Source organism: Brachyistius frenatus, unplaced genomic scaffold (assembly GCF_029030835.1).
Source record: "Brachyistius frenatus isolate BFR_SWC_R1_liver_20210118 unplaced genomic scaffold, ASM2903083v1 Contig_4, whole genome shotgun sequence".
NCBI lineage: Eukaryota > Metazoa > Chordata > Actinopteri > Embiotocidae > Brachyistius > Brachyistius frenatus.
The window spans coordinates 6,027,501-6,043,652 of record NW_027210603.1 but is presented as its reverse complement, the minus strand read 5'-3'; the positions used below and the strand labels follow the sequence as shown (position 1 = coordinate 6,043,652).

Genomic DNA, 16,152 nt, shown 5'->3' with positions numbered 1-16,152 from the left:
AGAAATATCACTGGATTAAAATATGAAATAGTTTTTTTTATAAATAAGAACAAAGTGGGCTTGGTTTTGAAACTTTATTTGGGCCAACTAAGTAAAGAAATGTAGTTTGGTTTCAGAGATTAACATTCTCCCACAGACAATCTTGGCCTCTATTTGCATACAAAGGCTGTGACTAAACCCCCTCCAACACACAAAAACACACATAACAAACCCTTTGACCCCTCCTTTCATGCTCTCCTACTACTTCCTTTCAGTGTCTTTTTAATCCACACCCCATCTCCCTCCCTCTCTCCCCTGCCTTTCTCTCCATTGCCTAGGTAACTATTATGGGACGCCCAAGCCGCCGGTGCAGCCCCCCAGTGGGAAAGTGATTAGCAGTAGCGGTAGCGGCGGTGATGCCCCACTGCCAGACGGGCTCAGCAGTAGCCTGCCGGGCTCGCAGCAATCCACTCCCCGACGCACCAAGTCCTACAATGACATGCACAATGCTGGAATAGTGCCTGGAGAGCAGCAGCAGGAGGACGACGAGGACCTCCCTGACATGAACAGCAGCTTTACAGGTACGTACGGAGGGCAGGAGGTCGAGGAGGACGGAGAGGAGATATAGATGATGGATGGGTGGAGAAGTTGGATGGACAGTAGGAGGACAGTGGGACTGATGCGTGTCCTAACAGGTTTAGGTTGATGCTCGCATCAAGAGCCACAATTTAGAGATTGTGAAGTGCAGGAGCCCTCTTTTTATTTGGTTGGAAACCAGTTTTCTTGGATTTTCTTATTTTCTCCAAACACTACTCTGAAACCTTAAAAATAAGAATGTCATTTCTTAAATACAGTGAGCAGGCGCAGAATCTGGGAGAGTGATTTCCTAAAACAACACATTTTTAAATGCATTCCTGGTGAAATGGCTCTCATTTCCTTTTCAAATGTTCAGAAGCACCATGTCAACGCCTGGCTCTGAAGTGTGATTTGATCAATACAGTGATTGTTAATTATTTAATCTATTCAAAGGAGCATTTGATAACTGCTAAATTGCTTGCATCATTCACTGAGTATTTTACAGCTTCTTAAGCTTCCTTCTCTCCATTTGTATTTTGCGTATTGAATTTTGTACTACTTTTTATTCTACCTTTCTGTGTTGTACTTTTTACTCCATTACATTCATCTGATAAGTTTTGTTGCAGATAACAAGGCACCATTGCCAGTTATTGAGTATATTAAGTTTATAAAATTATCTCAACCACAATCAGTTAAAATGTTGCATATAAGTTAATGAATTAAGGATAATTATCCAATATTATACAAAAATATAAAACTGCTAATACTTCCTTGCTAAACCTAAAATACATAAAAGAAAATATATAGACATTGGTATGAATATTACCCACATATACTGATGATAAAATGAATTGAGGCCATGCAATAGTGTAAAGCGGTGTAAATGCTAAACCTGACCTTACCTTAAACAACAGTTTGATGTCTGTACACATGTTGGACCACCAAACACACTGCACATTCATCTTCTCTGGCTGTTTGGTTGAGCACCGATGTGCTTTATATTTCTGTTGAACAGCTTTAGATAGTGAGTAAGGAGCTGAAATCGAATAAGTTGTCACTCAAGATGCATTTGAACCACATTTTGAGGCAGGTGATAACAGCATTCTGTCTCAAATTGACTTAGACACAATTTTAATTTATTTGGGCACAAAATTGCAGGTCAGAACTGGCCTCCAGGCTGGCAGCACACTCCAGACTAAATTAAATGTGGCTTCTTTGCACAGGCAACATCCAAAATGAAGCAGCACATTTGTCATTGATAAACAATTGTCTACTTTTACAGACAGGTTTTTCCACCTCCTTATAGTTACACAAAATCAATATCTGTAGATGTATGTTGACTCCTCCTTGTTTTGAGGGACTCGCAGCTCCTTTTGGCTGATGTGGACACCTTTAACAAACAGACCTAGAGGTGGGGAGTACACAGGCAGCTTCTGTGCAGATCCGTCTTCCACAGCAGCCGGAGAACATGCAGAGCTGTATTTAGTTTGGAGCATAACAGTGGAATGCGATCCATCTTTCTGCCACTCTGTTTAGGAGGAGAAAGGAGGAGAATTTGAGTGGTGCTGATGGATAAAGTGGGTGGGAAATGGAAGTGGAGAGAAGGTTGCAGGAAATTAAAGGAAAAGAGGGAGTGGCTGGGAAAAAGGGGCACATCTGAAAAGCATTGGAACGGAGAGAAAGAGAGACAACCAAGAGAGGTTTTTATTGTGTGAAGACGGATAAGCTCAGAAAATGAAGAAGTAGGAGAAAGCACAAAAGAAGTGGAGAGAAAGAGAGAGAGAGAGCACTGTAGTGTGGAGAGAGCTGCAGGATACAAGAGCTTCTTTGATTGGTGAGTAAGTGGTGTCCAGGTTTGATATACATCTGCCTACATCTCTGCATACAAAAAATGTAAAATAGTGCCATCTGGCTGCAAGTAACAGAGGCTGGATGTCTGAGCAACCTCCACATTTGAAATGCTTTTTAATGATGTCATTCGTGGTTGGTAGGTCAGATGTGAGTGAGAGGGAGATATTATTTCATTGTTCTAAATGACTGCTGACAGCAGTGCTGTTTTTAAAGCAGATTTGTTCGCTATCAATTTAAAATAAAAATGTGATCTCTTCTTTTGTGTTAGTAGGTCAGTAGGCATTATAAGGAGGTTGACTCAGCCCTAAAGCTGTTTCTGCCATGTGTTTTCACGAAGGTGGGACCAAAAGTTGTTTATTTGCCATTTGTGATCGTGCGAGCTGCATTATAGGGGCGCCAGTCAAGTGTGAGTGTGAAAATGAGATGGCAGGAAGCTAGATGATAGCACCTCAGAGGCCTCGGTTGTAGGTGTGAACTGCCCACTCAGCAGTCCTAACTGAAGTAAATTACTTTATAGCTGTAGGAAGTAGTTTAATGAATGGATACACACTACAGTAGTGTAAGCGATGGTAGTGAAAACACAGATGCTAAAGCTTTGGAAAGTCCTTTGACTGACGGCTTCTGGTGGCAAGATGTGGATTTCTAAAACCTCACTTTAATTTGGGAAGTATTTGAACTGCATGGGCGAAATAGTTTTTTTCATTTATGCAGAATCTGAAACATTTTAAATACAATGAAAACAGTTCAAAATTAATTTCATACCTTATTCTACTAGCTGTTTTTCTTCATAAGTGGTACATTACAGTCTGCTATGTTAGCAACCTGGCTAAAATCTATGCTATGTCTAATGCTGTCACGCTTTTTGTAACAGACTCATCTCCTATTGAAGCAGTGGAGACGATTGTTTCAGAGAAAGCCGTTTTTGCTTGACCTTGTATCAACCCGTCCTTTTCTTGCATTGGTGTTGTTTTCAACTACTTTTTTGTTTCTGAAAGTGTTTCTGGCCTCACTTTAACCAAAATATTCTTGACACCGTGCTGTTTGTTTTCCATCTCTCCAGGAGACTCAAGTGAATTAGACGAGATTCATCACTCAGTTCGCCCCTTCGCCCCCCGCCAGGCTAAGCCGTCCTACCCTGGGACAACCCCCTCACCACCGGCCACCACGGAGAGCACACAGCAGACACACTCTCACCTGAGCCATCCTCCCCCAGAGGACCCGCAAGGACCTCTGCCTGACAACTGGGAGATGGCCTACACCGAGAATGGAGAGGTCTACTTTATAGAGTAAGTATCATAAAGTATTATTTAGTCGTATTTAAAGTGTTATTTAATATGATCTCTGGTCAGCCAGCTGGGATAATTTCAGTGAACTAAACTAAATTTGGGCTAGTAAAGTCTACATGATAAAGACTTTGACAGAAATTGTTAACAGATTGAAATGCTCATATTTTTGTAGCTGTGGCATATTAGATGTTAAAGACTGAGTGTAATGTATTAAGGATGTGTTCATGATCAACTCAGAAGTGTGAAAGTTCCAACCTCCAAGTGGGTGGGATACACAAGAATGCCTGTTGAACTCAGAATATTCCACTAGGAAAGTGAGAGGTTGTTGAGAGTTGAGAATAGGTTTGTCACATGACAGGCAGCGTTTGTCGTGAAATGAAGAAATAGGTGGACTTGGTTAGCCTAGCCTACCTAATTTGCGAGATGTGTTAAACTACAAAAAGCGGCAGTAAATCAAAGTAATTTAGTTTTCACATAATATTGATCTGCTGAATTCGGTTTCATCCCTTTTTTTGGTTTATATGGATGATGATGAGGTTGTTTGTCACTTGTCTATATTCTGACTGCAGAAATAGAGCACAAGAGAGATCCAGGGAGAAGCCATGTTGCCTGCCTGTTGTTGTTATGTAAATGCTCCTAACTAGGAAGTGGGATCATAAACTGTAAAGTGGGATATTCTGAAATGGGAACTTTCCCAATTCCCTGCTACCTGAATGCAATAAGCCTGTAATAAGCACTGCAACCATATGTGAGACTCTGTTTGTTCTTAAAGGGATAGTCCGGGTCAACTTATTTCTAACAGGCTCATTTACTGCTCTCTCGCCAACCATGAGCTACAGTCTGTAATTAAAGTCAATCAAGGAGAAGCAACTCCCTTTTTCTACTAATCTTGTATCGCTGTTAAACAAAATACAACTCTTTTATGAACGTGATGCAGTTTATTTTTAGTCCATTTGACTTTGATTTGCATTGTAAAGAGATAGTAACACCCTTAGTCTTCAACATCCCCCTGACAAAATACAGTTAACGTATTGTTTGACTGAATTGACACACTTGTTAGTTACTAATTACACTTCAGCTCACAATCTTCATCCAGAACTTGTACTGTAATTTATAAATCCATTTTACAAATCTGTCACTATACATGCGAAATGCCAGATTATAATTATCACGTATTTGTTTATCCTTTTTTTATTTTGTTTAGCCACAATACAAAGACCACCTCATGGATAGACCCTCGGTGCCTGGACAAACCTCAGAAGCCCCTGGAAGAATGTGAAGATGATGGTATGTCCTTACTCATGGGACTATGCATGTTCATGTAGAATCTACCATATGTAAAACTCCTTTTTGATATGATGCAGATGTTTTTTTTTGCAAAGGTAAAAAAAAATTCCCAGTCTTTCAAAAAGATGATAATAGCTCAAGATGATTACATTATATCTGTACTTATCAATTGTGTACTTACATTTCAACACTATTTTGTGCTGTTGTTGCACTAAAGATTGTATCTAAAGAATCTCTTTCCCGACTGATTTCACATTGTTGATTTATCATAAAAATATGAAAATGTGCACGTCTGATCAGAGGTTCCCCCAGTAGCCCTTAGGTGTCAGTGTTGGGTCACACAAAATGGGGAGCGGTCATTGGATAGCACTACTTCCTACTGCCATTCATCTTAAATAATGAATGCTCCTGCACAAAAACATTCACATTGTGCTTTTATGAAGACGTGTAATTTATGAAGGCTTGTAATTTGTTCGGTTATATAATCCCCTACTGAAGTATACAAACATTATGGTTTTATTACAAGATGATTTTTCCATCATTTGGCCTTTGTAAAATTCTTCACCAGCTCTTCTTCATCACAGCTTCAACCAACACAGAGATGCAGTCATTTGGGGGAAACCATGCCTCGTGATTTTGTAAACATGGATTGTCACATGCAGTTGATGCTCTGCCTTTGATTAACTCTTGCCACCCAGTGGCCAGATGTTGTTATTACACTCAGCTAACCCACAGATATGTGATGATATCTTTTTTTCCTCTCTTTTCGTGTCACAAACCTGTGCTGCTGCGCCATCCATCCCACTGAGTAGAAGGTGTACACACAGAGGAGCTGGATAATGACCTAGGTAGGAACACCTCTCATCTTTTACGCTGACCCTGCTGGTGCAACTGTGTACCCTGCATCCCACCACTACTGTCACCTTCACTTTGCACTTTGTTGCAACTAAACAGCCAAACTTAGAGTTTGAAAATGGGAGGAAAATGGAGTCACTGCAGTTAATCGTGCACATCTACATTATCACAACACCGCTGCTAGTGTCTCATAGAGAGTCATTTAACAGTTGGCGAGAGGTGACGATGACTCTGATCATCTACAAATGAGACATCATGCTAGCAGACATTTGACATTTATCTCGCCTACCCTTAGTATGCAGCTTTGCCTTTCAACAAACACACTCTGTAAGTGACCTTTAACACAACTGCCAAGCATACACCACACTAAACACACTCACTAACCCCCACCCCCGCATCAACAGGCCGTCATCTCATATATGAAAAGCTGATCCAAAGAAGATTGTTGTAATGATGATTACCTAATGGCTGCCTGTCTGAGCCGCACAGCAGCCCATCGTTTCCCGAGGCCCATCAGGACACTAACTAGCCTATCAGACGCAGCAGTGAGGCCACTTATGCAGAAATAAATGGTGTCTGGAGACACCGTTATGCACTGGTAATGAATGATGTCATTCCATCAGAGGAGATATCTGATTAATGGTTGTACTTGGCCTTTGTGGTGAACATGTTTTGACAGAACCTGGAAGGACACTGAACTGCAGGGACAAAAGAAATGAATATACACATTATTTTCTTGTCTTTTTACAAAATTAGGAATGACTGACCACATGTCAGATATCAATGAAATCTCTCTGAAAATCAGCATCTTTTAGCTTGATTTGTAATCAATTTCATAAAATGGGATTTAAAAGATTTCCATTATCTCCAGGCTCCGGGAACCTATTTAAGTATCAGAATCAGTATGTTTTCATTAGTCCTAAAGCTGCATTAATCAATATTTTTGTATATTTACACTGAGTGAAATGATGATGTAATATGAGAGAGATCACTGACAGAGAATAGTGTACTTTATCTATTTATAGCTGCTCTCTAGCTCCTTTTTTTTTCCCCACAATCAGCCAGCAGCTGTTTTTTTGTTTTTTTTAGCAAGAAGCAATAAAAACAGGAGAAATAAAGAACACCACATCCAAAGAAGTTGATGGGTTGTTCTCAAAAGAGGAGCAGAACGATAGCATGTCATGAATGCCGACACACACATGCACACACACCCACGTACACACAACGTGCCTCTCTGTGGCCCATGCTTACTCAAGAGAAATCAATCACAGCACCGTATCAAGAGAATGAGATGCAAACAGTTAAACATGTAATTCATCACGTTTGACTCTCCTTTGAATTTACAATATGCTCTGGCTGGAGGGAAGAGGGACACAGTGAAAGAAAAACGCTGCTCAGCGAGTGACAGATCATTGTTCACACACTTAAATGTATTCCATACTTTTAAGACATCTACAACACCAAATGTCCTCTCTGCTCACACACAATTACCACAGACACACAAACAGGTGCTCCTCACGGAGCGGAACTAGCGCAGTGTGAAATCAAGTGGGTGATTAAAATCTTTGCGTGAGGTGAGGCGGGACCACTTTCCATTTAATGTTCCAGTTCAAAACATCTGAATGATAATTCACCATGCCTGCTTTGTGCTTTGGTTCACCCTTGCAGCAACACTTACACTGTAACCTTACATTCCTTTCTTTGCTACTTGTGCCTTTTGAAATAGCTGCCTTTAGCAAGTGAAAACCAATATGGAGGAATAGGAGCCCAAGTTTCTTATGTGCATGAGATTGTCGACTGGTTACTCGGAATCATTTTCACTTACAAATCATAGATACGTAGGCGGGAGTGGTGCGTGTCAGGGACGGAAAATTTGAACGTTTCCAGTGTGATCTTAGTTTTTTTGCATCTTCTGCTGACTCCACTCCAGCTAAGAGCCCCGCTCATTAAAAAGCATGGGGAAGCTCTCCAAGTTGGATGATTGTAATTACCGTGTACTCGCACACAGGGCAAGGCAGAACTGTCTGAGGGTAATAATATGCAAAACATACGTAACAAGAGAGGATTATTGGACAATCTGTATTTGCAGCCAATTAGAATCCTCGAACATTATCTATGTGGAGGTTGGCTAGTTATCAACGCTGCTGCAATCAGGCAATAGACGGCTCTATTGGAGGTAATAGCATCACAAGAGAGAATAAAACTGCAGAAACACAGTGAGATTGAGCCATGGCGGCAATTACACACTGCTGAAGTGGGCACAGTCATATTCATATCTTTTCCTAATCAGCATTGAATTTCACTCTGTTAAACTGTCCACATGTGCCTAAATCACTGTGAGTAGGCAGCTGCTTTCAATGCTAGTGGGGTAGGATTTCATTGGAGGCGAGGTGCATGAAGCAGGAGCTGACACAGGTCTGCATGTAAAAAATGAAAGACACATACTTTAGCAGACAGAGTATTCTTGTGTTTGGCCAAAGACCTTTTCATTAATTTAGCCATTGAGTTAATCAGAGGCGTGTATTTGTAATAATTCTTGGAATGTGTTTTATTGGTAAGAAAGGGGAAACTTAGTCATTCAAAAACTACCTGACCTTTCTCACTTCTTCCCACAATGTCAAACTCAAGTCTTTCCAGCTCAAGTATTTGTTTTTTGTTTTTTGTACAGAGGTTTTAATGCCTGAATTATTTCACCTTCTTCCCCTCCCTCAGTGCCCCCCCCCTCCTCTATTACATCACTTGTCTCTTCTTCCTTGCTTTTCTGTCCTCCCAGCCTTCTCTCTCCCTGACCCCTTCTCTCCCTCTTTCTTTTATCTCCCCTCCAATTCATCCATCCATCTCTGCCTGAAGGGTCTTATTTTATTTTTTTATTTTTTTCTCTGTTCTTATCTGATGTGTGGAAATGTCAGCGGTGTGAGGGGACAGAGGTGGGGACAGCCAGACAGCCTGTGAATTTGTTGAGCTACTCGTGCCCTGGAGACTGAATGACAGGCATTCAGACACAATGGAGAGGCGAAAGGTCTCCTCTGGCTTTGCCTCCAGTGGCTCAATACATTCGTGGCCTTCACAGTTTTCCTTATATCCTCTGTCTCACTGTCCCCCCCCCCTTTTTTTTTTTCCATTTTATAGAACTTCCTCCAGGATGGGAGAAAATAGATGATCCAGTGTATGGGGTCTACTATGTTGAGTAAGTGACATACAGTATATATAACAAAGACACACAAATGCACAGGCCGACCAAAAACAGAAGAAATGTCTTTCCTGCGTTTGTATTTCGTGCACAGAAATAGAAAAGCATCCACACATTTCCATCCTAACAAATGAAACTGTTAACCTCACTGTAAGTGGGAGTCGCCCTCATGTATGTAAAGTTCTGCTCTGACATCACAGATGGATTTTCTGAAAAATGTAGGTCATTTTGTTTGTGTCATTACCATCTAGGCAAAATATGCAGCAAGCATGTTGGTGTGTGTTCATACGTGTGCATCTCATCTTGTGTGAAGCCTCCGAGACTCGGCTTTAGAACAAATATTTATCATGCCTTTTTGATGTTGTTCAAAGCAGCACATGGGGCCTCAAGGCTGTGACAGGTTTTTTTTTTTTTGCCTTTTTGTCTCTAATATTTTTTTCTAACATACATTATTCACCATTTCCTTTGCTGCTGTATAATATGATGCTTTCAGGTTTCATTTTTCAGTGCTCGGTTAGTAGAAAACCTCCCAGGCTCGGTGTGTGATGTTACAGATGGTTGTGGTTTCAATGAATTAAGCCATTGTCACAAAAAGGGTTTATTTTAAGATATGTTGTGGGTGTGATTGTGTAATGCAGGTGAGAGGTTTGTGTGTAAGTATGGGTGCATTTGTGTCACTGTGTATTAATCAAATCTTATCACCATGCTCCCCCTCCTACCTCCCCTCCTCCCCCTTCTCCACCCTATCTCGCTCTTCTTATCCTCTCCTCCGTGTCTCTCTTTCCTTCCCACTCCTCTTTTCCTGCTGACTTTTTTTTTTGCTCTACATCCTGTTTCCTACTCTTATATTCTGTCTCCCACAATTCATTCCTCAACCTCCATCCACTCGTCTCTCCCTCCACTGTCCCAAAGTCATATCAACAGGAAGACCCAGTATGAAAACCCGATGCTGGAGGCTAAGAGGCGCAGGCAGCTGGAACAGCAGCAGCCTCAGCAGCCTCAGCCCCAAAGCCAGCAGCCACCTGAAGGTGAGCGCTACATCCGAGGTTCGTTCACAAGCCCTCGAAAAGGGCGTCATTTCCTTTCTTTCTATTCATGTGTGTGAATGAGTTGCCTGCATATGTGTCTGTAGGTGCGAGTGTGCCTATGTCTGTCTATACCAATTACTGCTACAGTGCTACTTGATGTTGCCTGCTGCTGCCTTATGATTTGCTAAGTGCCCTCCCATAAAGGCATAACTATTATTTGCGGCTGCACAGCGCAGCCCTTTTGAACTTAATTTCTGTTTTCTGCGCTACTTTTGGATTCCTTTATGTAGTAATAACTTGACAGCCCCTCCCCCCCCCTCCTCCCCCGAGGTAAAGAAAGGTAAGTCTGGCTTCTGCTGTAAATGATCTGACTGCTAAAGAGAGTCTCATTTCTGATTTCCTCTCGCGCTCCACCTTCTGCTCATTCAGCAGAAAACATTAGATTCACCTCGATTACCTGCAGAATTTTCTCCCATCAGAAAGCAGAGTATCTTTTAAAAAGCAAACTCCCTTCATGCAGAGTTTTTACTCATTTTTTTCACATCTGCATTGATTTTATCTCACTGGTAGGAATATAAATGAAGGTTGTAGTCTGATCTGTGCCACAATGCTGTAACAAGGCGATTAATCAAAGATGGTGGCCGACACAAAGAAAAATCGGTCGCTCTGTTTTCACACATCTTTATTTTTATCCAATAGAGAGATGTGAAACAGCTTTAAAGCTCATGTGACCTGTTCAACCTCGGCTTCTTATTGAAGTTCAGTTGTGAGATGAAACTGCAGAGAAGGTGTCTGGCAATTTTGTCAATATGCCAACTTGTCGTAATGACGTCATTCAGAATGATGCATGTTACCTGCGTAACTTCTGTAGTGTAGAAGTAGTTTGGTTGCCAAAAATCTGATAAACAACAAACCATAGTAAAATAACTTTTATTAAACTATTACACTCATTTTGTTGCAATTGTATGTTCATGAAATTATCAATAAAGTATTTTTCAGTATTTCTAAACACTGTTTGGGGCCATATCGCCCACTACGACTCAGCATTTCTTCCGTCAGCTTTAAAGGAACCAGAGTGGCTTTGTTCCAAACACACAACACAGTAACACAGTAGACCTCACTGTATAAGAGCCTGTAGTCCCACTTTCCTCTACAAGTAGGACAGCCATGCACCTGTTTAGACTCCATCTAGAGAATATGTGCCTCTTGCTGTTGCAGAATGGATCGAGGACTCCGCATTGGCAGGGGCCCCGTTGGCCAGCTATGCTACCAACCACCAGGAAACCTACAGGGACCCTGTGGCAGGTCCCACAGTGCCCAACGCGATGGGACAAAAACGTAAGTTCTCCTCAGTAAAATGAACGTGTGAACCATCATGAAAACAGCGTCAATCATTAATTTTCTGTTTCCAGGCAGTTACTCAGAGCGACTTATTACGAGTGCAACAAAATACAGCTCTTACAATGTGGTTTGTTTTCCTGTGCCAGTGCCTCAAGGCATGTTTGAGTTTAAATGATGAAGGACCAGTTACGAGTTGACTCTATAAAGCTGCTCATATATCATATAATTTTATTCAGTTCAGTAAAATTAAGCTCATCTGATAGGAACAGGAGAGTACACTGAGTCTATGATAGCACCCTCAATATTTAGTGAAAACATAATCTGCCAGGTTTTATTTCATACATGTGCTCCCCTGTGTTTTACTGTGGCCATATGTTGATTCTCATGAAACCTCTGCTATGTTGTTTAATTTTCTGGCTCAAAGAAAGGCCTGATTTCACCCATTATCTAGCGATATACACACACACACCTACAAACCCAGTGTCTAGCCGATACCGTGGGTTTCCCTCTGTTGCCAGCTCCTTTTATACCAGCCTCCCACTAGCAGCTTGTCTAATTAGCACAGCCCTAGCAGAGAATTAACTGCTTCACCCCATCTCTCCCTCTTACTCTCCCTCGCTGCTTTGCCAACCGTCTTTTTCCTTTTCCCTCATCGATCGCTTTATTTTACAGCTCACATTTGCCTTCTCACTGGTATTTGTCTTTTCTGCGGTTGCTCTCTGCTTTGGTTCACTTGTTGATTCTGTCCATCTACCCGTCTCACTCCCCCGCCCTCCTCATCTCTGACTCTTACTGACTGACTGTCCTTGATATTCCTCCCGAGAAACATGTCATTTGAAATCTCTTTATCCAACCGCCTGCTTTCATGTTTCTCCTGCTTCCTGGTCTGTTCTTACATCTCTGGATCCCTTGTGGATAAAGCTGCCGTATCAGCTTACAGTTTTGTTACATCTAGCTTTTTCTGAAAAAAAAAAAAATGCTTTTCAAAGGCAAAAAATACACTCACACACACCACAAATACCCAAAACACAAGGACACAAACTGACTCCAAGGGTAATGCATTTTTCATTGAATGCATGAGCAGTAGCGCTGCCTTAACCTAATGTGGTACTGCAGGTCACTAAGCATACATTTCTCTACGGCTCCCTCTCCGTAATGTGCACTCTCTTCATCATCTTCTCCCTTCTTTCTTTCACGTCTGGCAACATCTCCTCATTCATTTGTTAAGTATATGAAGACCAGCAAGTCATTTTCTGTAGCATGTCATGTACATTTTTTTCTATAATGGACAATTACAGCTCAGACTTTGCCCGTTTTCAATTGTTGCTCTATATTCCTCGCAGTATAGACGGTAAATACCTCATTGCATTTTTTTAATTTTTTTATTAAGAGGCTCCATCTAAAACATTTCTTCGTTTTATCCTTAATGCCAGATAACAAGGTAGAGCGAGCGAGACGAGAGAACTGAAGGGGGATTGGTTGGCGATTACAGTGTTTGAGCGGTGCTTCTTTCTTTAGGCCGTTGCGAAATGTGTTTTGTGTAGATTTCTGTGCTAATTTAACCCTCACAATAAGAGTTGAATGATACAGATGTCCTGTTGGAAGACGAGGTTCCAGTAACTGTTTACCAAGTCTGTCGTGCAAACATGTTATCCATGTGACCTCCATATATCAGGATGTCATTGGTGTTTGATGTCAAAACTAAAAAATGACGACTTCAAATACAAAACCACTAGTAAAAGTGAAAAGAACCCTTCATATGAGCCAATCAATCAGCTGAAATATTGGCTTTGAATTTGCACCTTTTTAGATTAAAAAGTACTTTTATATGGTCTGAATTGTTTGGGGTCCGTGTTAAGGATCTGTGCCTTATGTGCACGTACCTCTTCATGGTGGCTTCAATTGGAGCTTTTTATTTCATGCACTTTTAAGTAATCAATATTCCCTTAGTCAGTAACGTATCCATATTTGATTGTTTATAAGCATCTTATACAAGTTATTTCCCCCAAACAGTACTATTTTCAATCATGGTGAGTGTAAATGTAGTTGTTAAATATGACATCTCAATGGCCGGGAAGGGTGCCCGGGTTGGGCTGATTCACTTTTAACCTTGGTGATTCATTTATTATAATCAGCCTGTTCTGATTTATGTTGCGCCATCTTGGTAATGGCCATTGTCCTTACTCTACTTGGTTGCACTGATCAGATCCTCACAGACAGTGTGATGATAAGTTCATGTTAAGTGTTACTGTGTTTGTGCAGAACCACCTATCCTGATACCAGTGAGGACAGAAGCAGAAGTTCAGATACAGTCAATTTTTGAGTTTGCCCACCAAATCCAGTGCGGCTTGATTGAGTTTGTGCTGTGACGTCAATGTGACCGAAGCTGAATTATCGATATCTCTGTGTTCAGGAGGGAAGCCTTTCTTTACTCGGAACCGATCTGAACTGAAGGGGACTTTCATCAATACCAAACTAAAGAAGAGTCGTCGGGGGTTTGGTTTTACAGTCGTAGGAGGGGACGAACCAGACGAGTTCCTGCAGATAAAGAGCCTGGTCCTCGATGGACCTGCCGCACTCGATGGCAAGATGGAGACAGGTTGGTGTACTGTGTTTATCAAACGTTATAAAGAAGAAATACTGGTTCAGTTCAATTTTCTGACAGCTGCTTGTCTCATGCAGAGCAGCTCAATTTTCGGCACACAGACCAAGTTTGGCCTGCACCTTCTTTGTTTCGGCTCACCACAGCATTTGACAAGCTTGTGCTTATTCTTTTTATCCTTAAGTGCTGTAAAATCCCAGCTTTAATGACCATGAAAATTATGTGCAAATAAAATGTACATTATATGAGTTGTATGACACTGTAAGGCAAGATTCCCTATCAAACTACACTGGTCTACATTTTGTCTACGAAAAATGATTTTATTCATCTCTCCTGCTAAGGCAAATGTGCTGTCAGTGTGTCTTTGGGCTGTCAGTCAAGATTGAGGCAGTGCCACACTGGCAAGAGAAAATTTTGAAAAAAAACTAGCAAGATGACTGTTTTTGACAATAATTTTTGCAAAAAGATACAATTACCATTACACAGATTTAAGAATAGTGTTTTAATTTCATTACTCTGAAATTTTATTTGGATTTAGAATGTCAATTTTCTGGTAAATATATTACATTTTAATTAAATGTAATTTTAATAACAAACATTTATTTTTGGCCTGCAGCCCTCCATCCAGATACATTGTTGGCCCTTCATGGGATAGAATTTGGGCTTCTCTAGTCTCATGTTTACATAACGTAGTATAATGTGTCTGCTCATTATAGCTTCTTAAATATGAGCTTTGGCAGAGGACTGTACTTCTCCTTTTTCTCCACCTCAAAGGGGATGTAATCGTGAGCGTTAACGACACCTGTGTGCTCGGCTACACCCACGCCCAAGTTGTGAAGATCTTCCAGTCCATCCCAATTGGTTCCATGGTCAACTTGGAGCTGTGCCGCGGCTACCCACTGCCTTTTGACCCCGATGACCCCAACACCAGCCTGGTTACCTCAGTGGCTATTCTCGACAACAAAGAGCCCATCATCGTCAACGGCCAGGAGGCCTCTAACAGCTACGATTCGCCGCCCAGCCACGGCAGTCAGAACAACGGCCCGACCAATGGCGGGGCACCCCTCAACGGCCTCCCCCGACCCCACAGCCCTTCTACAGAGGTGGCTTCTGATACCTCTTCCCAGCATGGCTACCCCAGCGATGTGGTCACCCTGGCCTCATCCATCGCAACACAACCAGAGCTCATCACTGTACACATGGAGAAGGGAGACAAGGGCTTCGGCTTCACCATTGCCGACAGTCCCGGAGGCGGAGGGCAGAGGGTGAAGCAGATCGTGGATTACCCACGCTGCCGTGGTCTCAGGGAGGGCGACATCATCGTGGAGGTGAACAAGAGAAATGTGCAGAGCATGTCTCACAACCAGGTGGTCGACCTGCTCAGCAAGTGTCCCAAAGGCAGCGAGGTCACGATGCTGGTGCAGAGAGGTGAGCAACGGCTAATCTCTCCTAATATTCGCCTGTTGTGTCAGTAAATCTGTCATTCGTATTGTAGCTCATGAGAGCAGATGGAGATGAGGGAGGTGGAGAGAACAGGTGTCAAGTTATGAGGCTGTTTCTGATTTATGTGCCCATATGTTGAAGTATTGCAAAACAAAACAAACCATTCCCATGAATATGCTTCATGCTGCTGACAAAAAATAATAGGCGTCTGCCTTACAGGCTGTTCCCGCTCACAGAGCTCTTTTATCGACACACATATTTATTTATTCATGCAAATGGAGGGTGCAAGTAAAAAAAAAAAAAAAAAAAAAAGATTGCAAAGAAGGCAAGATAGAAGGATAATTATGGTAGAGGAGGGAGAAAAGGAGCCGCAGAGGAAGTCGAAATAACATTTTAGGACTGGGCTGAAAGTGTGAGTGAGGTGTTTACACTGAGTGGTATTGGCAGTCAGTCATAGCTGTCCTGAAATGGAAAAGGAAGCAGTAAAAGAGAAAGGAAGTTAAAAGGTCAGACGAAGGAACTGAGAAAAGAAACACCTGGAGAGAAACTCAGGTTTAGTTGGCGTTTCAGGTCAAAGAGTCTGAATAGTCTCTCTTTTTCTCTTTTCGTCTGTCTCTGCATGTCTGTCTGCACAGCTTCTGTTGCACCGTGCTCTGTTTTCTTTCTGCTGTGTTTGTTGGTTGACAACATGTCTGGTTTATTTCTGGGCTTTTA

The 16,152-nt window shown here is 41.8% G+C and overlaps 1 protein-coding gene across 3 annotated transcripts in view; it reads left to right on the top strand.

Annotated features, from left to right (window-relative positions):
- magi1b (membrane associated guanylate kinase, WW and PDZ domain containing 1b) overlaps positions 1-16,152 on the top strand; it is a 145,812-nt gene that overhangs the window by 95,522 nt on the left and 34,138 nt on the right. For all 3 annotated transcript variants that reach the window (XM_069712743.1, XM_069712734.1, XM_069712726.1), the window contains exons 4-12: positions 318-560; positions 3,467-3,692; positions 4,897-4,979; positions 5,792-5,827; positions 8,964-9,021; positions 9,937-10,070; positions 11,271-11,390; positions 13,807-13,992; positions 14,770-15,423. In XM_069712743.1, the coding sequence (XP_069568844.1) occupies positions 318-560; positions 3,467-3,692; positions 4,897-4,979; positions 5,792-5,827; positions 8,964-9,021; positions 9,937-10,070; positions 11,271-11,390; positions 13,807-13,992; positions 14,770-15,423 (1,740 nt within the window). The remainder of the gene's footprint in view (positions 1-317; positions 561-3,466; positions 3,693-4,896; positions 4,980-5,791; positions 5,828-8,963; positions 9,022-9,936; positions 10,071-11,270; positions 11,391-13,806; positions 13,993-14,769; positions 15,424-16,152) is intronic.